Here is a 23,742-nt window from a genome sequence, read left to right as displayed (position 1 = left end):
AAGCTAATTAACTGTCTGATATTTGGTCATTTTGAGGCTACTGGCACTAGCTATGGGCACTCCCATTATCAGTAACATAAGTGTTAACGCTTCCTTGTTTCAGTACAAAAATCCACCAACAGCTTTGTCAAAAGACATTTTTCGTTTCAAAAACATAACTTACACAGTGGAGTCCATAAGTCTGAGGCTACACTGCAAATCTAAGGTTCTACATTATAATTTAAAACTAGAAATAAACAGAATGCTTTAGAAGAATAAGAACATTTAAAACAAAGTAGAGTCATCTAAAATGAACATTAAGCATCTCGTATTCTTGTGAAACAGAAAATACTATTTCAGTCTTTCTACGTCACAATTTCATGTTTAATTCACTGTTTCTTTCTCTTACTTTGTAGAAATTTACTTGCAATTTCTGAGTGAAATCTTTTTTTTTTTTTTTGTAGTTTACTAATCAAATAAGCAAATTTGGTTATACTATGACATTCTGAATATTCTGGTTAATTTTCAGTTCAACCTTTACCCAAATTGTTATGCTGATCATATAATTTGTATTTAAATTTTTAATTGTACTGAATTAGAAATATAAAAAACAGAAGCATTTTGCTAAGTGTTGTCAGACTTTTGGACCCCACTGTACAGTATATTTAGGCTATAGCATTTTATCAGCAATTGACCATCAGCCATCAACCCATTTCAGCTGACCACTAGAAACGATAATGATGAATAGATCATTTGTACTCCTTTCTTTATGTTCATTTATCTTACCCCACTGTACAAAACAAGTGCACCAAATCTGTCCAGCCAGACAATCTAACATACAAACAAAGGCAGTGCTAACAGGAGGTTAGCATTAAAAAATAAAAGTGAGGGTTTATATTGTGCTTAAAAAGAAACACACATTTCATATTCAGTACAGATGAAAAATAATAACAATAAAAACATTATATATGCATTCAAGTGGTATTTCTATGGCTTTTTGTACAATACAACCTTTAGTGAAAATATACATCTACACATAATTCAAGTACAAATGTACAAAATTCTTTAAACTCATACCCTTTTCTTTAATTATGATACAGTTTAATACAGTTCATAAATACAGTTGAACATTCATACGTTTAGCATTCTGACTGGCAGCTGATGGGAAGTGGGAGTGGTTTTAAGTCAAGATGGCTCCTCCTCCTCACTGTTGGCACTCCTAAAACAAACCTGTAAAATGATGAAGAGCACAGTAACAATATATCAGATGTAGTGAAGATTACACACCCTAACATGGCAAACACTAGTGTTTCTACAGTGGTGTGAAAAATTGTTGGCCCCCTTCCTGATTTCTTATTTTTTTGCATGTTTGTCACACTTTAATGTTTTAGATCAAACAAATTTAAATATTAGTCAAAGATAACACAAGTGAACACAACATTCAGATTTTAAATGAATGTTTTTATTATTAAGGGAAAACAAAATCCAAAACTACATGGTTGGGCCACCCTTAGCAGCAACAACTGCAATCAACCGTTTGTGATAACTTGCAATGAGTCTGTTACAGCGCTGTGGAGGAATTCTGGTCCACTCAGCTATGCAGAATTGTTGTAATTCAGCCACATTGGAGGGTTTTCGAGCATGAACCGTCTATTTCAGGTCATGCCACAGCATCTCATTAGGATTCAGGTCAGGACTTTGACTAGGCCACTCCAAAGTCTTCATTTTGTTTTTCTTCAGCCATTCAGAGGTGGACTTGCTGGTGTGTTTTAGATCATTGTCCTGCTGCAGAAACCAAGTTTGTTTCAGCTTGAGGTCGCGAACAGATGGCCGGATATTCTCCTTCAGGATTTTTTGGTAAACAGCAGAATTCATGGTTCCATTTATCACAGCAAGTCTTCCAGGTCATGAAGCAGCAAAACAGCCCCAGACCATCACACTACCATCACTATATTTTACTGTTGGTATGATGTTCTTTTTCTGAAATGCGGTATTACTTTTACGCCAGACGTAATGGGACACACACCTTCCCAAAAGTCTTGGGGATCATCAAGATGTTTTCTGGCAAAACTGAGACTAGCCTTTATGTTCATTTTGCTCAGCAGCGGTTTTCATCTTGGAACTCTGCCATGCAGACCATTTTTGCCCAGTCTCTTTCTTATGGTGAAGTCATGAACACTGATCTTAACTGAGGCAAGTGAGGCCTGCAGTTCTTTGAATGTTGCTGTGGGGTCTTTTGTGACCTCCTGGATGAGACGTCGCTGTGCTCTTGGGGTAATTTTGGTCAGCCGGCCACTCCTGGGAATGTTCTTCACTGTTCCATGTTTTGCATTTGTGAATAATGGCTCTCACTGTGGTTCGCTGGAGTCCCAGAGCTTTAGAAATGGCTTTATAACCTTTTCCAGACTGATAGATCTCAGTTACTTTCTTTCTCATTTGTTTCTGAATTTCTTTGGATCTCGGCATGATGTCTAGCTTTTGAGAATCTTTTGGTCTACTTCACTTTGTCAGGCAGGTCCTATTTAAGAGATTTCTTGATTGTGAACAGGTGTGGCAGTAATCAGGCCTGAGTGTGGCTAGAGATATTGAACTCAGGTGTGATAAACCACAGTTTTAACAGGGGGGCAAACACTTCTTTACACAGGGCCATGTAGTTTTGGATTTTGTTTTCCCTTAATAATAAAAACCTTCATTTAAAAACTGCATGTTGTGTTTACTTGTGTTATCTTTGACTAATATTTAAATTTGTTTGATGATTATAAAACATCATAAAAGTAAGTATAAAAAGTAGTATTTTATATTTAAATCATTTACCAAAACATACCTATAAAAACAAAAAAACAAGTGTCGATTAAGTATTTTTAATGAAATGCAGGAAGACTTCATAAAGTAGAGTGCATGTGATTATTCACATTATGTGTAATCTACTATAAAATAATTTTAATATAATTTCAGTAACAGTGGTAATCCACAAAAATTCAAATGTCAAACTGACTAGTCATCAGCTCTGAGGTTTGTATTACTCTGGTTAGGGTTAGTCAGAATAAACCTACATTAAAGGCTCAGTTTATAACAATGTTGTAGAGGTTTGTCCCCATCACCACAAAAACACACACACACACACACACACACACACACACACACACACACACACACACACACACACTCAGAAAGAGACTGACAACATACATACTGCAAGGCTTAAAGTCGACATGAAATCAAAACTCTTTTTTGTTTTATATCCTGTTTTAGTTGTAATATGTAACATTACAGAAGCAAAATAGGCAATAAAATCAAATGATGAAGGTAGTATGGTCTGTTTGTAAAGAGCCAGAAAATACCTCAAGCCCCACCCCCTCTGACTGCAGCGGGCGGCACGCTAGCACTTGCCTCTCGGCGGAATAACGATAGAAGAATCCTCGCTTGGGAGCTGGATTTGGGTTGTTCACATCCAGATCAGAACACAGTGCTCCGTCCATCTCGAACACATTAATCTCTTTAAAGCACTCCATCTCAATCATCTGAAATACAAACACACACACACACAATACACAACTGTACAGTGCACAGTCCATCTCTATTTCACATCACGACTACATTACCATTCACACTAATCAACAGTTTTATCTATCATGTCTAGAGAAAAAAAATTAGTTGTAAGAAACTACTCTTTTATTGATTTATTGGAGTGGTCTCTCATTTAACTTGGATGCCTCAGATGTTTCTCCTAAAAAATCCTTAAAAGGTGACATATTGACAAAATAAGAGCACAGAGCTATAAAATCAAATAGATCTAAAGTGACAGTAACTTATAAAACGCATAATTTTATAAAATATTTTTTATTTTAAATAAACGCTGTTCTTTTGTACTTTCTATTTATTGATTAAAAAAACCTTGAAAAAAGGATCACGGTTCCCTCAAAATAATTAATCAGAGCACGTTTACAATATTGATTAAAAAAAAAATAATTCTTGAGCAACGAATCAGTATATTAAAATGATTTCTGAAGGATCATGTGACACTTAATATGGGAGTAATGATGCTGAAAATTCAGCTTTGCATCACAGGAATAAATTACATTTTAAAATATACTGATGTGGAAAACAGTTGTTTTAAATTGCAAAAATATTTCATAATATTACTGCATTAATTAAATGTGGCCTTGCTGAGCAAAAGACTTCTTTTAAAAATACTAACAAATGTTGCCGACCCAAAGGGTAGTATGAACATTATTAACCCCTAGTGACCAGAGTGTAGTACCTCATTTTGCCATGGGATGGAGACACTTCCTGTTACAAACTTGTGGTAGAAGTCATCATCAGTAGGGTCCAGGTTTACACCTTTGACTGTAGAAAACTGCTCTATGTCCAGAACATCCTTGCAATACACAGCACGTGGCTATATATATATATATATATATGTATATATATATATATATATATATGAAACAAAAAACATCCACTTAGAAAATCCTACATGCTTAGTCCAATAGAAGTCTTTTTAATCAAGCAGGTAAAAACTAATAAATGCCCATGAATAACTCACATCAGGACAGAACGGCGGGTCTAGCATGTTGGCCTCCAATCGCTTGAAGTTGATGTTTCGGAAAATAGGATGCAGTTTGACTTCAGCCGCTCCACAACCTCGACTCCCCAAGCGCTCCTTCGGATCTTTACATAACAACTGTGGAGCCCAAGAAAAGAGAGGGGAAGAAGTGAGGCTGACACAGAAGAGGAGAAATCCCAGTGGAAGTAAAAGTGACCCTGAGGTCGCAGTCTTCCATGACACCATGAGAGAGGACTAAACAACACACACTCCTCCACAACTACACATGAACTTTTCCCATGTGGAAAATATTACATATTACAGCCAACATTCAACATTTCATCTTCATTCTGAGTGTCTATGATAACAAAAAGGACAAAAAATAAAACCTAGTTTAAACACATGACAAGTTTTTAGATATTTATAACTTGCTGCTGCTTTAAAAAAAAAACAACAAAAAAAAAAACCTTGCACTTTCAAAAAAAAGTTTAAAAAGAATGACTCTAAAAAGTATTGTTTTCATTAACTACTGTAAAACTAAGACTATTAAAATTGTTTTGCTTACTGAAATAAAGCTGAAATAAAACAAATAATAAATGGAAAAAAACTGCTTTGGCAAATAACTGAATTAAAATAAGTTTAACTTATGAAATCAAATAAATTAAAGCTAAACAGAATTCTTTAGAATTTATAAAACAAAGCTAAAATGAAAACTGATATAAATATATATATATATATAAAAGCTTTACAAATATATGATAATATAATATATACAGTATAATATAATATTTATTAATATTTTAAATTGTATTGTAAAGCTTATATATATATATATATATATATATATATATATATATATATATATATATATATATATATATATATATATATATATATATATATATATATATATATATATATAAAAGCTTTACAATACAATTTAAAATATTAATAAAATATTATATTATTATATAATAGTCATGTGGAGTACCATTAAGTAAAATATAATTTTCCTTGCACCTTAAATACATGTGAATATACACATTCTAGTCATTACTTAAAAAAAAATTCTTAAATAAAATTTTCAAGGTATTTACAAATATCATAAATTCTTTAATAAATGTTGCTTATTTCCACATTACTTTGATTTTCTGATCATAGATTTATGTCATATAGTAGTAATATATTTTAACATAACTACTTAATTTATTCATGATAAATAATAATATAATAATATATGAATGCCTGCCAAAAAAAGTTAATAATTTAATAATAAGGTTAATAATAGAGATGCACTGCATTTATGAATTACATTTTTATGTTTCTTTGAATTAATTAAGGTAAAAAAATAGCATTATGTCACTGACCTCAATACCAATTTAATTCCCCATAATTCTTTATTTGACAGCCCCAACTTGAAAAGTAGAAGAGTTTCCCACTGGTTAAAATGCCACTATGGCATTGTTCATGTGTTCTCAACTCATAAATATGACCATTCTGACATTATTTTAAGGTCACATCAGCAGAAAAACCCCAAAGAGCATTAGGTCTGCACCTGTCGGCATATGTCTTTAGCATCTTCAGAGAACTTGTCAGTGTATTCCTCCTGGTCCTCGCATACACGGCGGTCCACCTCCTCTCGCTTCACACGCTCTTTGCGGCGACGGAAAGGAGACTGTCCTTGAATCATTTCGTATATCAGGCAGCCCAAACCCCACCAGTCGGGACTGAAGGTGTAGCTCTCATTCTGAATGACCTCCGGTGCTAAAAACACATAGAGAGAAGCATGAGGTCAAACACTCCAGGACAAGTACTGCTTAAGAGATACGGAATGCGTTTGGCTCATACCCATGTATCCCACCGTGCCAACGCGCCCTCGTATCGTCTCACCCTCTGGAATTTGGACGGCCAGTCCCAGATCAGAAATACGGATGTGCCCTGGAGAACAGCATCTCATTAAAACCTGCAGTATTATCATTCCTAGCATGCTCAAACATGACATACTTAAAAATGGCACAGGTAAAAAGAATGTTCCCCTTAGAGGTTAATGATCTGAATAAGGTGTTTACATTTTATTTTGCTTGTGCAAAACTCTGCTGCCACAATGCAAAGGTGTTCTGGGTGAACGCCAAGTATTTGCTATGTGGTTGCTAGGTAGTTGCTATGTTGTTCCCTACTAGCAAAAGTCAAGAGTCCACCCCCAAGTGTAGATATGTGTAAATAAGGTAAACAGAAGCAAAAACACTCCATAAAAAACAGTAGTGAATAAAAACGGCTTACCACGGTCATCAAGGAGAATATTCTCAGGCTTCAAGTCTCTGCAAAAACAGGGAATTCAATTATTTTACACAGCTGAAATCTAACCTTTTTTTTTTTTTTTTTTTTGGAGAAGTCTTCGGTTACACTTTATTTTATATATATTATATATATTAAAATGTAATTTATTCCTTTGATGGCAAAACTGAATTTTCAGCATCATCGCTCCAGTCTTCAGTGTCACACGATCCTTCAAAATTATTCTAATATGCTGATCTAGTGCTCAAGATACATTCTTTTTATTATCAATGCTGATAAGTTTTTGCTGCATAATATTTTTATGGAAACCGTGGTGCATGAAAAAAAAAAAAAATCTGGATTCTTTTATAAATATAAAGTTCAAAACAACCACATCTACTTGAAACAGGAATCTTTTGTAAGATTATGAATGTCTTTTTGATCAATTTAATGTGTCCTTGCTGACTAAGTATTAATTTCTTTAAAAAAAAATTAAAATCCCAAACTTTTGAACAGTATTGTAACACATGGTGCAAATCTGGATACTGTTGACCAAGTAATTTGATAGAAGATGATATAATAATCCTGCTCTATTACTAGCACTGCTGTGACCAGGTAATTCCATCCAAACTGTTTCCTGAATCTGCCTGCTTTGAATTACAGGCGTAGACACAATGCAAAAAATCTAAATTTGTTTATATTCATTTTGCATAGAATACGATGCCTGCCAATACAGACGGAAAACAAAGCTTTACATTCAAAAATATACTTAAAAATTTAAATATATTCAAATCACGCAGCCAAACATCGCTATGCCTTCCACTGCTCAGTATCTTCAAAAAAATGTTCATGCAAAACAAAGAAAAAAGTCCTGAGTTAAAACTAGACAGAATCTGTAGACCTTATCATTCACATCCCGGAAAATTTGCAGATTTCTGTGAAATGCATATAAACACTGTAAAATGTGAGTGTGTTGAGATGAATAAACACACCTGTAGATGATCCTCTCTCGATGAAGGTCCTCTAAGCCACAGCAGATCTCTGCTGCATAAAAGATGGCACGCTGTTCATCAAAGCCCGAGTTTCCCATGTTATAGATATGAAACTTCAGGTCACCACCGTTCATTATAGTCAACACCAAACATAGAGCGTCCTTAGTCTCATATGCATATGCCAAACTAACCTAGGAAGGAAAAAGAGGTGCATGTTATCTATTCATGAAGAAAGAATACATGAAACTTAGTGGTGCATGTCAAACAGTCAAATGTAGCTCATGAGGATGTTTTTTCAGGTGTGAACACTTTCACATAAATCATCTGGATGACTGGCACCTGTAATATGCAGAAACACATTTCAAAACTTCACAGCGTTATGCCTGGAGAAACAGACTAAACTATACCATCCAAAATAGACACACAGGAAATGTACTGTATATGATTTTAGCCATTACGGCATCTCCTTTACTGTATTTATTTAGAGTTTTGTTTTACTAGCATAGAGTAACCACACATCTCGGTCATGCAATTTAAGGCATCATTCATTTCTATAGAACAGTGCAGGACTAACTAAGTTTCATAGCTAGTATTATATGTTCTGAAATGTGAAGTTGTGGTAATGATTGTGATGTTTGACTTTTCGCAAACCACAAAAGCTACATCATACATTATGCAGTGTATTATAATTTTACACTAGCATGTCTTGTGATCTGCTGAGTGACGCGTGAGGAGAACCACTGCTGAAGCTGAAAACCGCTGTGTTAAGGAGGGGTTCTTACTGTTCAGCGGTTACACCCAACATTGTGGGTGGCTAGGTTTCAGAAGTAGACAGATGTGGGAAAGGGCTGTGAACTCAAACAAGAAGCTGATGTTACTGTGGGAACCTGCAGCTCCACAAGACCGTGAGGACTATCAAAGGACCCTTCACATCATTATGTGAAACATAACGCCAATGGGAGCCAATATGAGTGCTTACAAACTAAAGCAGTCGGGTCATTTATTATGTCAGCAGTGGTTTTGAAATTTGAAACAAATAAATGACGCTGGAGTGTATTATACTGTAGATGCTAATTCTATAGAATGAAGATATATATTGTGTGTGTGTGTGTGTGTGTGTGTATATATATATATATATATATATATATATATATATATATATTACCAACCTCAAACATAACATTTAAGTCAAGAGCAATCAAAAGTAACTATATAAAGACATATGAAGAGTTCATTTGGAAAAACAGATAACTCAGTTTTTAAAAATAGTCAAAAATCATGTTTTTTTTTATCCTTCATTCCAATTAATATAAATCAAACTGCAGTTGGGTTGTTTTGATTAAATAATAATAACTAAAAATACAGCTAACTAACACAATTAAACACAATACAAACATGGCAACAATAAAAAACATGATTTATGAAAATTAATAAAAATGGAGTTATCTGTTTTTGCAAATTAACTCTTCATTATATATACACACACACACACACACACACACACACATAATCATACAGATAATCAGTTATCTATTTAGTTAGTTTACAATGTAACAGTAGGGTGAAGACAAAGTCAGAGAAGCAGTGAAGACAGCACAAGCTGTTTCCCATCAAACATAGCTCATATTAGTCACAGCATTATGTCACTTTATACTGTTAGAGTTTACTTGTCATCCCCAACTTTTAAACATGAGTCTGTTTATACATACTGAATGAACTCTGGGGCTGGAGTGTGAGTGTGCACGCATGTGTGTGAGTGTGGGTTTAGGGTTTAGAGCACTTGACTCCGCTCTTTAACGCTGCTGTTTGGTCAGCGTTGCTAGGAAACAGAGATGTTCTCATTTGTGAAGTAGTTCATGAGGAGCAATAGCTCCTTCCTGTATCATGAATGCGCACAGAGACACACACACACACACACACACACGCTCTTGCGCACACACACACACACACACACACACACACACACACACACACACACACACACACACACACACACAGTCTTTCTTTTTTAATTTAGATGCATGTTACATGCCTAAAAGACATTTGCACACAGCTGCAATGCTAAGCAAAGCTAACCTGTGTGTGTATGTGGCCGTGTGTGTCTGTGTGAGCTTGTGTGTTAGTGCGTGGGTGGGTGGACAGAGGCTCAGGTGCTCTACAGCTGTAGTGGAATGAATCAGAGGCTGACATTACACTGCAGGCACTGTGTGCTATGTCTGTACACGTTCTCTTTTAAAATCCATTGTTTTAGAGGTTCTAGAATGTTTACTGTGTTACCAAATTCCAGCAGATAATGAAAAAAGGCTGAAGTAATGCCTGCTAAAAATGTAGCTATGCCACCACAGGAAAAAATTAGTTTCTAAAATATATATATATATATATATATATATATATATATATATATATATATATATATATATATATATATATATATATATATATATATATATATAAAGATTTCAAATTCTTATCATGTTACTGTGTTTTTAATCAAATGCTACGGCTTTAATGAAATCCTAAAAAAAAAAACATTTTTAAAATGTAGAATGTTTAGAATTCCAAAAGAAAAAGTTACCAAGGCATCGGAATGGTTCAGCCAAAAATACAATTATTTACTTTTTTTTCATCTGTGGAAACTTTGCAGAATGTCCTGGCCACTCTTCTCCATTCAGTAAAAGTAAATGGGAACTGCTCCAATAATGACCCAAAAATCATCATAAAAGTGGTCCAAAAGTAAAAAATAAAAATGACAAAATCACATAGAGTTACTTTAATAGTATATAAACAATACTGAAGTGTAAAGAGTTCCATTGAAGAAAATAAATAATACAAACTCATACAATAAAAAGAGAAATCACACTGAAAAATCAAATTTTTCTGACTGGTTTGGTTCAAAGCTTCAGCCACTTTCTTCAAGAAGTTTTTAAATGGAGAAAGTGAATGGGAAAAATACTCCAATAACCCAGTTGCAATCTATTGAAAGGGTAAATGAGAACCATACAATGGAATAGTATCCCTTGATTCCTCCATTTTTGTTTGAAACATCACAAAGTGGCAAATAAACAAACTTGGAATAGACCATTCCTTACAAGTGGTACTAGTGAAAATAATGAGAGGAACATATGAACAAATCAGGGATGTGTTGTGTTGTGACCATTTCAAGGTTGTAATAGGACTGCTTGGTGATATATGCTTTGTTTGAATATTTGTTTACCATGTAAATAGCTTAAATTCTGTTTTTACACTGCAAATATTAAATTAATTTTTATGGTTGATATTTGGGATCACAGCCAAATAGCTGCATCTCTCTATGATTTAGCTAGTCAGGAGGTCATAGCTATTCGTTATGAACTACTACTCCAGACGAGATTTATCCCATGATAAGTACAGTAATATTTGCCTGAAATATTTGGAATATTTTCCATCTGTTGAGAACCTCACAGAAACTGAATCACAAAGAGTGGAGTCAAATGTTTGTGGCACAAATAACACAGACAAGACCAGCATGCAACTGACATGACAGGTTAAGATAAAAGTAAAAATGAGGAATAAAAAGAAAGTAGTACTTACTACAAAACTACTGTTAACTTTTTCTAAAATGCGTTTTTCATTTAATGCCATTGCTTCACCTTTTCTTTTCTTCACCCGTTTCTTCTCCAGCTTTTTACAGGCGTACATCTTACCAGTGGCACGAACCTGGCAGGCACAAACCTAGTGGAAAGAATCAGGCAGCAATTAGTGCACCTAATTATTCATGTAATTTCTCTAAAGTATTATTCATTTCTATGTGTAACACTTTTTCACCTAGCAAAAAATAAATTAGTCCTGCTGTGTGGGAGGTCATAAAAACAGCACTCACAATCATTACAAAATAACAGACTTGTTTAGAATAGTCGAAGATGATTTTGAAATACACAACATTTTCACTTTATATTCCAATATGTCATGTCAGATCCTAACAATAATGAAATTACCCACCTCACCAAATCCGCCCTTGCCCAATACCCTGTAGTGTCTAAAAGTGTTTTTGGTAACTGGTTGCCTGCAAATAAAATACAGTTCAAGTCAATTCAATGCACAAAACTCAATCATTTCAGAAATAGAACTTGATGCAATATAATTTGCCATTGCAAAAAAGATGATTTCATTACAACTAAAATTCACTGTATGTAGGTCATGTTAAAACTTAGAAACAGACAGTATATAGGAGTATATAATCTGTCATAAAAGTGAAATTCATCATAAAATCAGAAAGGCTGATAGAGATGCTACTCACCTCTCCAACCACTTCCACTGAAGAAAACGGGAAAAGTACATAGTCTCCTGATATGCTGAGAATGGCTCTCCGCTTAAATATTCACGAACTATCCTGAAAAAAAGAGAAGGAATGCCTGAGGAAGATGCAGAGACCATACAAATGCCATGGTACGTGAATATGACAATTATACAGTATACATCAAAATAGGCTCTATTTTAGTATTATGCTATAATACTCGGTTTGCTACAAGCTATTTATTATTGTTATTCAAGGAGTTAAATTACAGACAAGCTACTTATCATAAATAAATACATTTAATTGATATAAATGAATTCCAAACAGAAATAAATTAAATATTTATTTTGTTAAAAATAAGATGGAATATCATGCAACAAATTCTAAAACTTCTCCAAACAAAACAACTTGTACCTTGATGTTTAAAAAAATAAATAAATAAATAAATAAGGTATGCCATGAAAAATGTAATTATGTTTGCAGCATCTCTACTTGTTGGTTGCAACTCGTCCAAACTTGAATGATGGCGTGTGATCATCAATGATTATCTCCTCTAATGTAACACATGCTACAGTATCACACTCAAATACATAAACATACACTTTAACAAATATAGTGCCCATAGAGATTGAACAGGAAGGGTTAAAGTACTCCGCCTCACCCCCTCTCAAACAGAAAGGAAGCCTAAACTAAACAGAACTAAAAGACTGAATGACGCAAAACACAAACACACAAAACACTGTTTAGATTCAAAGTCACGTGTTTACTTTACTCGGACAAACAGTATGACTACAGCTAACGGTTCATTCTAGAACCGTAAGTCTTCACACTAATACCAGTAAAAAACACAAACTGAGATCCATAAACGTATCACCACAAACAGGTGGATAAACCAGTGACTCCACTTCGGTCTTGACATTCCAAACATAAACTTAATAACAAGCATGTGTAACACATGGACAAGCCTACTGCATTATCTTAAAGGAATAGTTCACCCAAAAAATTAAAGGTCTGGCAATATTTAATTACTCTCATGGTGGTACTTTGTTTTTAAAAAATAATGTGGACAGTCTTTGAAGTACCAAAATGACCCCAAAAAATTGTGCCTGATTTGAGCAAAACAAATTGTTGATCAGGAATATACGCCACCACTAGCCCTTTTGGAGTTAATAATACTTTTTAAACAAGGATGCATTAAATTGAAAAGTGACAGTAAAGACATTGATAATGTTACAAAATATTATGCTGTTCTTTTGAACTTTCGATGCATCAAAGAATCCTGAAAAAATTGTTATGGTTTTCACAAAAATATTAAGCAGCACATCTGTTCACATCATTCAACACTGACAAGAATAAGAAAGCTCTCTTAAGCACCAAATCAACATATTAGAATGTTTTTAAAGGATAATGACACCGAAGACTGGCGTAATGACTCTGTAAACTGAAAATAACTTTTTAAAATATAGTTTAAATATTTACCAATATTACGGTTTTACTGTATTTTAGATCAAATAAATGCAGCCTTGGTGAGAAATAGAGTTGGTGAGTATGAGACTTCTTTCAGAACCTGACCCCAAATTATCGATCGGTAGTATAATATTGAATCAAACTTGGGAAAGTGTCTTAAAGATTATTATTCCACCAAAAGTAGTTGCATGAATGTTGCTTGACAGCAAAATAGCTGTTACTTACAGTAGATGGCTGGCAAATGAACTGGCTTGATTCAAAATAGCATTGTTATTACCTGGTACACTCCTGGAACAGCTCTTTACAGGGACTCTGTTCCAGTTTCTGCCTGCATTCCCCAACCACATCCTGAGCCATCTCTGGTAGATGAGCTGCCGACTACAGTATGGGGAGGAGGGAGAGAAAACAGGAAGAGCGGTTGATAGGGTGCAATTAAAAAAAAGGGTGAGAGAATTTCAAGTTCAAGTTCAATCATTAATTCAGCAATTCTTTCAATGTGCACATGCATGTAGGAGAGAGCGAGAACAATATTTACCCCATTATTAAAATATGTGTCTAAAATATTTAAACCAACGTCTCTTCTCTTCTCATCCGGAGCCAACTGATACATTGCCTAAACAACCACACACACACAAATAATGCTGAAATTAGAGATGAAATCACAGAATTTAGTAAAGGTTCTTCATTGGAATCTTTTGGTTGCACAAAAGGTCCTTTATTCTTGAGATTATTCAAATGTTCTTCACTAAGAAAAAAAGTGTTTCTTTTAAGAACTGTTCACTAAAAGGGTCTTTGGGGAACCCTTTTGTAACCTTTATTTTTATGAGTGTTATTAGGGTGCAAAAAATGTGTATTCCGTTATAGTGAAGGTAAGAGAACTATTAAAGTTTTGACATGGAGATGGTTGTATGTGTGTGTCACTCTGGGAGAAAAAGAGAAGTTAAAGAGAGGTGCAGACTATATGTAAGTTTGTGCAGAGGTTTCATACCACGGCATCCTGGAACTCTATGCACCGCTGTAATTTGGGCTGCGTGTCACAAAACTGCCGAAACAACTGTCGACCAATTGGTTGCTTCTCACAAAGGCTAGTGTAATCCCTCTCTGAGAGTGATAAACAAGAGAGACAGAGAGAGGGTTAAACCTATCATTGTCACATGATGAGTTTCCTTTAAAGGGTCATATTGTTAAATATTAAATTGACCTTTTGAAAGAAAAGAGTTCATTGTATTATGAAAATGCAGTGAAACTTTCACAAATCAAAAGTTTTTTTTAGCTACAGTATCTGCAACATGTTAATTAAATATAAGAGGGATCATCCAAAATGCATGTTATTTGCATTTGCAAAATGCACTATTACAAAAGGCTCTAATTGTCCCTGAGGCTCAAGAAGGAAAAACGATGCATTAAAAGCCAGGGGTGTAAACTTTTGAAAAGAATAAAGATACATACATTATTTTGAAAAAATATCATATTTTTTCACTTAGTACTGCCCTTCAGAGGCTACAGAAGATACTTATGTGTTTCCCAGAAGACAAAATCTGTTCAGTTTACCCTGATCTAAACTGAGTCCCTCAGTTATCCTCAGTGTGAAAAGATGGATCTCAAAATCATACAATCACTATTGGAAAAGGTTTAATTGTGCAAAAGATGCTGGAAAACCAAAGAATTTGTGGCAAAAGAAGGATTTTCTGAAGAAAAGGGAGCAGTTTAACGGTTTAGGACAAACGAGGGACTCATGAACAACTTTCACAAAAAAAAAAAAAAAAAAAAAGCTGTGAACCATCCAGGTAACAACACAGTTTTAAGAACTAAGTCTATGTAAAGTTTTGAATAGGGTCATTTTTATAAATTCAACTATTATTTTCGCTTGTGGACTATATGTAAACGTCTTTTATGTGAAATGTCAGTTTCAGGTCAGTACTATAAAAATTAACATGCATTTTATATGATCCCTCTTATTTTGGTAAAATAATTAACATTTTGCAGATACTGCAAAGTATATGTAAAAATTTGACCATAACTATATATATATATATATATATATTTATATGTATTTATATTTATATGTATTTATTTATTTCATGAAAGTGGGTAAGTGCTAAAGTGTTCTTTTGTCACGATTTGCTTGTCACGATTCTCTCACTCACCGTATTTCTTTGCATAATCATGGGTAATGTCATTTTTTCAAAAGGAATTTCATTGTTAGATACGATTATTCAAAAAAATGAGTTGAAATAATGCAGGCTTATAGCTTCAACAAAAGCTTATACTATCGTTTAACAACCTCGTAGTTATCATTATCAAGTTACCATTAAAAATCAATTCCTCTGTGAAAAAAAATATATATTTTACTTTCTGATCCTCAATGTTGCACTCCATTTAACAGATTGTGTCAAAATTATGACATTTTTATTTTTTGAGGAATGGACTAAAATCCCTATTTTAAAAAGGAAGATCATTATCCGTTTAATATTAGATACTTTTAATTCAATGTTAGATAATAATTTCTCAACATATATAATAGTTCTCACAGCAAATAAAAAAAAAGTCACCAGACACAAAATTGTACAATAATCATGGAATGTACCAGAGAGGGTGGAAAATCAGGCGAAAAACCTAATTCAGAGTGTTTGAGGTGCAAAGCCCTCGACTAACATTTTTGTGGACCTTAGGAAAAAAAATATAAATGCTTTAAATGTATGATACTACCCCTTTAATAAAATATTTCCTCCATACACACACAAAGTGCAAAACTCAGCATACAGCCACGACACTAAATCACAGTGATGGTGAGCAGAGCTCAAGCTGAGCCCTGTGCTGCAGGACTCTCTGGAACCCTACGGGCCTGGTGCATTCTGGGCCAAGAGGAAACGGCCTCAGCCGGGACTTCCTCTCTGAGCCAAGGTCTACAGCTGTCTGACGCAAACACACACACACCTGCCCACACACCAGAATACATTTTTAACTGACAGCAACATTCTAAAGAATTTAAAGCATTTAATGAGGAATACACTAGCAACCACAAAATAAACCATCCCTTTTAAGGAATCAAATTAAAATACATTTTTTTTTAAATGTACTCCTTTTAGGGTACACAAGGTGCAACAAGTAAAAAAAAAAAAAATCTTTTTTGTGAAATTCATTTATTATGGGTGCAATAGTATTTGCACATAATTATTTAAGCCTTAATTTAATGGAAACAATTGAATTAAAAAAAATTGACCCATAACAACAGACAGTTTTAATTGCTAATAATGGCTAATATTATAAATCTGATAAATAAATATATATATATATATATATATATATATATATATATATATATATATATATATATATATATATATATATATATATATATAGACGGACAACTCTTAAGTAACATCAAATCACACTAATGAGAGAGGATACTTGCAAACATTCATTTAAGCCACTAAAAAACCCAGTGTGGTTGGAAGGTATCCAGTCCTGCACTACTAGGACTGTTTGCTTGTATACAAATACAAACTTGTATTTTTAATACCTTTAAACTAGGACTGTCAGTTTAGTCCAATTAATTATATAAATAAACAATAAAAAAACCTTGAAAAGCGATAAAAAAATGAACACAATTAATCATGCCCCTTGACCCGTATCTAAATTCTGTTTGGAGGGATTTTCCTACCCTCAAAGTAATTCAAGCGTGAAGTACCATGTTTTTGCGAGTCTGAATGCACATTTTCTGAATGCTCTCTTTCATACATCCATCTTACCAACAGTGCGTCTAAGTTCCTCACAGAGGCTTATATGAGGCAGTTTGAGCATCTCCTTCCATTTCTTGCTCCGCCCGTTCCGTTTCCCTCCTCCTCCTATGAGAGAGAAGGTGAGAAACTGTTAAGATGAAATACTGTAAATGTTTAATTACAATTAAAATTGACACCATGCCTCTTTACTATTATTTGTCAGTCTGTATCTGTGGTTCAAATAAACAGACAGATACAGGTTTGTTTGGCATTGACTTATCCCACACAAGTGTGAATAAAAAACGTGTACATACGTGTACATACTTTGCTTTATTGACAATCAGTAAACGGATACATAAAATATTCATATACATAAAATGTTTTTAAAACATTTAATAACCCCCTGTCACAAAGGCCAGAAACACAAGTTTTCCAGAAATCATTTCTTGTTTTAATGCAAAATATGCAAGCAGCATTCAAGAGTGTAATCAAAAGCTTGCCGTCTTGAGGCCAAAAGCATTCCCGGGAAAACAGTTTTCCTCAAAACAGAGGAATGAGAAGAGTCTATCCTCCAGGATTTACTGTAATTTCAGTGACTGCAAATTCCAGCAACATTACAGACAGCCTTACATACAAGTCATGCTCTTGAAAAAACACACAGACTGAGAACCGCTGGCCTCTGAAATTACCCTTGGACGGCCAAATACTTTTGGGGTAAGATGTGGGTGATTAATCTGCATCTTATTGTTTGTATCATTTCCTTATGTAACCCATAGCAATGTGTTTTGCAAATCTGTCTGAGAGAGAGCGGTTGTTGGTCTATGTACACATGCATACAAATGTCTTTGGCTGTTGCATCCCATCTAACCTTCAGCTAACTTTATAACGTAATTAACTACATTTACATCCATTACAAATATTTAGTTTGCTTATATAGTGGCATTGTGATCACCATCTAATATAAACAGCAGTCTCTCCTAATTCTAATTAAGATCTAAGATGTAAATTCACAGTGACTGCACAGATGCACATAGTACAACATGTTCATTCTTGCATTTGATTATACATTGACAACACATCACTCTCTCAATACTAATGCAATAATATGCACATACACAAACACTGAGCTATTTGACCAGTCAAACCCTCACACATGATACACTTTGTGCAATCTACAGTAGAAGTACAGAAATTACTGTAGCACCCGCTGAAGTGAGACAAAGAAAGAGACTATAATAAACATCCTTCATGCCACAAGTTAAAGGTCTGTCTATGCAAGGCTATAAGCAGTTTTTGGAACAGTTCATGTAAAGGTAGACAAACATATTTTCTATATTTACATAATGGCACAACAAGATAAACAGGAAGAAGAGCAAGATGACTGGCTGAAAACAAGAAAATCAGATCACTTTCACTGCAAATCAATTTGCCTACAGACATGCAATAACTCCAACTATTTCCTCATTATTTGACACAAACAGAAACACAAAGATTATGCCATTTCAGCATTCCTCTAAAATGTATTTGGGAAGTTCACATAAAACACTTTTGGAAAGTTGGCATGTCCTGCTCTAAATATTTTAAACGGCATCTTGCTTTTAATGAAAAAAATTACTGTGCTTAAAGCATTTATGAGCTCATAATAATTGCAAGATTATGGCAATGAGGAGTTTAAAAACAGTGGAAAAACTTAAAAGAAAAAATGACCTGTTGCTTTCCTTTGTACATTCGTATGAATCATAACCTAATGTATAAAGTTTTTAAAATAAAAATAAAATCTAATCTAAAAATCTTAATAAAATCTACAAATTAAATATAAATCTAAATTAAAAATATATAAAATGTATAAAATAAAAATAAACTCTATAAATTAATCTAATTTTAAAGATATATAAAATCTATCAAATAAAAAAAATAGCAAAAATCTAATAAAATGTACAAAATAAATAATCAAAAATAAATTTAATGCCAAATACCTAAATCATTTGAGGAAAGATAGATCCCAGAAAATGCTAAATACCTAAATCATTTGAGGAAAGATAGATCCCAGAAAATGCTAAATACCTAAATCATTTGATGAAACCTTTCCATTTGTAAACTTTATTAATGTAATCATTTTAGACGACCTCAGATATGCATTTTTCGGCCCTATCATAAAGAACAGCCCTATTTTTGAAAGCCACGGCCTATGTGAGATAACTATGCACAACCTGATACTTGCTTATAACAAGACAAGAAATGAAGAAAATTTTTAAAAAAAAACTAACACACTCAAAGAAAACAGAAAGCTACTGACGCAACTGTGAACAAAAAATGCGTTTTAAAGAAGCAGTGGTTCTCAATCTGTTTAACACCAAGACCACGATTGTCCAAGACTATACAAAGCTGCCTCCTATGTAGGCTAAGAGATTTCTTTGAGTACTTCTGCTGTAATGATAACAATACTGCTTGTTTTCTGAATTTTTTATTAACAGAAACTAGGAGTGTCAATTGGTTAAAATAATGAAGCATAATTTAATGTTATTCCAGAAGTTTCAAGAACGGTATGCTCTGCAAAAACCACAACAACACCAATTATTCTGTGGGGACATCTAATGTCAGTTTACACATTCATTTTAAAGTCTTTTAGCATTTTAAGTGGTTAAGTTAGTCAGATTGTTTTAATCTTTGCTGAGGCCCTCTATGTCCCAGGTTGAAAGCTGCTGTTTTGAAGATACTCAATTATTAACAGTAATAGTAGATTAATAGTACATTATCTTAAAATCGGCATGAAATGAAAATTCATGCTACTTTCTTTGAAAGCATGTTATAGATCTTATTCTACATGATTACTTTGACCTTTAGTACATTTTGCAAAATCAAATCAACAACTGATGCATAGAACAAAGTCCCCGACATTTTCTATTTTTTGATAATCTATTATACAATACACTCAGATATAAACCACAAAATGGTAGAAAAGATCTGTGGCTACTTCGGTTTCATCTCAAGTTTAAAGCTTCTGTCTTAGTTTTATCATTTTATTTTCTTGGGGCACCTGAGCCACTTCTACTAAATATTTATCAAAAGTTTTATGCACAGAATATATCAAAGCTGCAATGAAATGGAAGTACGGACACATTTTTTCCTCTATTTTACGATGTACATCTGAGTGTTCTTGGTTTTTGAATAGATTTTGAGATATGGGCATTAAGCCATGGTCACACTAAACTTTGAGAAAGCTAAATTTCTTCTGACGCTGCAATGGTCATAATATGACGTCATGCTCTGCAGTTTCATAATTTCATCACATTACAAATGAAGTATTGATATATTGGTCATATGGCTTTACATGACACAAATTCGCAAAACATCTTCACATTTGCATCCATATGAATGGAATTCAACTGAATTAAAAGTGTGACTGCCCCTTTATTGCGCTTAAGGCTAGAAGGGATACAGCTACGGCCACCAGGTCTTACTGGGCATGCGCACATTAATATTACATAATTTTTGTCAGGGGGGGGTAGTTGTAACACACATGGTTTAACCTCCTGAGACCCTGCATCCTCATATGAGGACATTATATTTTAGTCAATTTCTATTCACATGAGAGTCTATACATGCCACAGTCTGGATGTCCTGTACAGAGCACATTCAGGGCTTTTCAGAGATACTAAATGTTTGGATGTTTCACCGTGACCACTCTCTCTCCTTCATCTTCAAAAATGTCTGATATTAATTTTAGTGACACTCTTATGGAGGAAATATGATAATATGATGTTGATTTCTTACATGTCCTCATATGAGGACACCGGGACTAAAAGCATGTTTATTACGCATTTTGGGAGACACAACAAATGAACAGGGAAAGAAATTATATTTCAATATTCCTATGAAACTTTATATATATATATACTATTATATATTATTATGAAAAGCTTGTCAATTACTACTCTCATTATTACACTTCTTTTTTTATTATATGTTGGCCCAAAAACACATTAATATGCAAATTAGATTTAGTTTATAGATACATTGTATATCATAAGAAAACATGTTTATGGCCATTTTACACACATTTTGCATAAAGAAAAATGGTATATCAAATCATTCTGTTATAACATAGTTGAGAAATATCTTTATACAAACTTTATACAAAAAAAAAAAAATCATGAAAACTAAAAATGTATTGGTGATTTAAAAAAAAAAATCTATTGTTTTTGCCTATGCATGTTCATTCATGGTTTTTTTTTTTTTAAATTGAGTCCGATGTCCTCTACCAAGGATGTAGCATAACTTATGAATGAAATATCATTTTTTTTAAAATAATTTTAATTTTTTTTATGCTATGTAGTGACATGAAAAAAAATAATTTTTTCCTAAAATGTTTTGTCGGATCTTAAGAGGTTAAATATTTCCACACATGCTAACATAACAAAATGTGCAGTATTTACTAGTTACCATATCAACATTATATAAAAAAAGTGTTCCAAAATACAAAAATCTTTTGAAGATATTGCTGAACATTTATTTAACCACAATACAATTCAGTTCCTCATTAATGGGGGCCGTCAGGTTATTTTCAATTCTTAAAAAACACCATTATTTTATTTGAAAAAAATAATTATTTTATCGACTAAATATTTTAGTTTGTCTTGTATTTTTTTCTTCATGAGATCAGATAACATTTTAAGCTGTCATATGCTCATGTTACAACGTGCCCTTCAGATGTTACTGTGTGTGCTGTCACATTTCACTTCCATTTTTGAGGGTAGATAAAGAAAAACGTATACACTGTAATTATGAAACAAAGTGACATATTTGTACGAGACAAGTGTGAATTAACTGTGAATAACAAATTATATTCTCAGCCTCATGTGAATTTAGAAAGACTGCTGTTTGCACTAGAGAATCCAGTTATGACATTTCAATTAAAAATTACGAGGCCACAAAAAAAGCTGAATTTTAATTTCATGCTGACTTTCAAATAAATACTGTTTGTATTACTGTGTTTGTCCTAAACTTTTGATTCGCCAAACTTGCGTCGATGCGGAGTGATACATGAAACATTAAAGTAGCGCAGCAACGTTGCCATGGGCAACGCTAAAATATCCTGTCAGACAGGGTTTATATTAAAAAAAATAACACATTTGAGCGCTCAATGCCGCGCTTGCCCAATCAGAATCGAGTGGTCTAGTAATACCTATTTTATCACATATAAGAAAGTGGTCCAGCAAGGAGCAAACCGAGCGAACTCTAATCACTGTGCACTCCTTTGTGCGCAGACGGAGGGGCAACCTTGCGGCCTGCAACTGCAGTTCAAGCTCCCTCTCAGGTGAAGAGACGGGGATGGGTGCACACTGCGGTCTCTGCGTTATGAATCCAGGGAAAAATACACAGAAACCTCCATTAGGGGTATGACAGGGGAGGCTGAGCGTATTAAGTGTGTACTAGCATACTAAATAAGATGCTATTTATCAGAGAGCACTTTTGAAAGCCCATTCAAGACTGTGTACAGATGTGGCGAATATACTCAGATCCGACAAGACGCTGAATTCAGCCGCGTCCGTGATAAAGTTAAGACGCGTTCAGCGATAATTGATTGCGCCATTGCGCGCCTCTTACCTTCCCTCGCCTTCAGCAGCACGGTGTTGGCCACGATATTCTCAATCTCCATTGTCAGAAAAAAGATCCCATGCAGTCCCGATACATTTCACTCAGGCGAAAAAAGACGAGGACGCTCGCGCTGTTGGTGGCGGTGAGGATGAGGATGATGATCGGTGGTGAGGATGGTTGTGATCGGCGTGAATTTGGCGTTGGCACATTGCAGGTTAATTGTATTTCTCCATATCTCGCTGTTGAACCCCCCACCTTTCCGCTCGCCGTGGACATGTACTCTCTCTCCCCCTTGTTAGCATTCAGTGCTCAGCAGTCCTTCCTGTCTCGAGCAGCACTCGCGTACTCCGTCAGCTCTGGAGGAGGAGGGATCATCTTACAACCAGAATGTAACCCAACAGTCTTGCTCTTTATCTCAGAGTCATCAGGGCATTTACATTACTGCCAAAAACACACACACACCCACCCACACACACACACACACACACACACACACACACACACACACACACACACACACACACACACACATACATATTCATATATATATATATATATATATATATATATATATATATATATATATATATATATATATATAATTATTATTATTATGCAAAAATAGTAAATACCCAACACTATTGCAAATGTCTAATTCACTATTCATGCATAAATATATTTATGAGGATTGTATGATCTTTGAATAATATTGGTATTTAAATGTAATATTTAAAGTGTACCTAAAGTATACGTGCAAGAGTTCCACTTTTGCACAATCAGATACACTTAAGTATATACTTAAGTATTTCCGCGTATAGTAAATGAGGCAAGGGTGTAGAGTTGCATTCAAGCTATTTTAAGGCATGAGAAAATTATTTTCACAAGAAAAAT

General features: G+C 34.1%; 1 protein-coding gene across 2 annotated transcripts; it reads right to left on the bottom strand.

Moving 5' to 3' along the window:
- Nucleotides 1-424: 424 nt before the first annotated feature.
- Nucleotides 425-23,230, bottom strand: LOC109068371 (G protein-coupled receptor kinase 4-like). Of its 2 annotated transcripts, none has more exons than XM_042716822.1 (16): nt 22,861-23,230; nt 17,284-17,379; nt 14,520-14,632; nt 14,067-14,144; nt 13,809-13,909; nt 12,068-12,160; nt 11,770-11,833; nt 11,362-11,502; nt 7,792-7,982; nt 6,806-6,843; nt 6,374-6,463; nt 6,081-6,289; nt 4,526-4,663; nt 4,241-4,378; nt 3,370-3,500; nt 425-1,209 (listed from the first exon to the last, which is right to left on the bottom strand). In XM_042716822.1, the coding sequence occupies exons 1-16, from the start codon at nt 22,910-22,912 to the stop codon at nt 1,119-1,121; spliced, it is 1,764 nt and encodes a 587-aa protein (XP_042572756.1). In that variant the 5' UTR covers nt 22,913-23,230; the 3' UTR covers nt 425-1,118. The 2 variants fall into 2 exon arrangements, with proteins under 2 accessions (XP_042572756.1, XP_042572754.1); XM_042716820.1 differs by having other exon boundaries at nt 3,321-3,500; nt 22,861-23,228.
- Between the last annotated feature and the right edge of the window lie 512 nt (nt 23,231-23,742).

Source organism: Cyprinus carpio, chromosome B1, assembly GCF_018340385.1.
Source record: "Cyprinus carpio isolate SPL01 chromosome B1, ASM1834038v1, whole genome shotgun sequence".
Classification (NCBI taxonomy): Eukaryota; Metazoa; Chordata; class Actinopteri; order Cypriniformes; family Cyprinidae; genus Cyprinus; species Cyprinus carpio.
The sequence above is the reverse complement of the archived record's forward strand: the minus strand, read 5'-3'. Positions and strand labels throughout refer to the sequence as shown.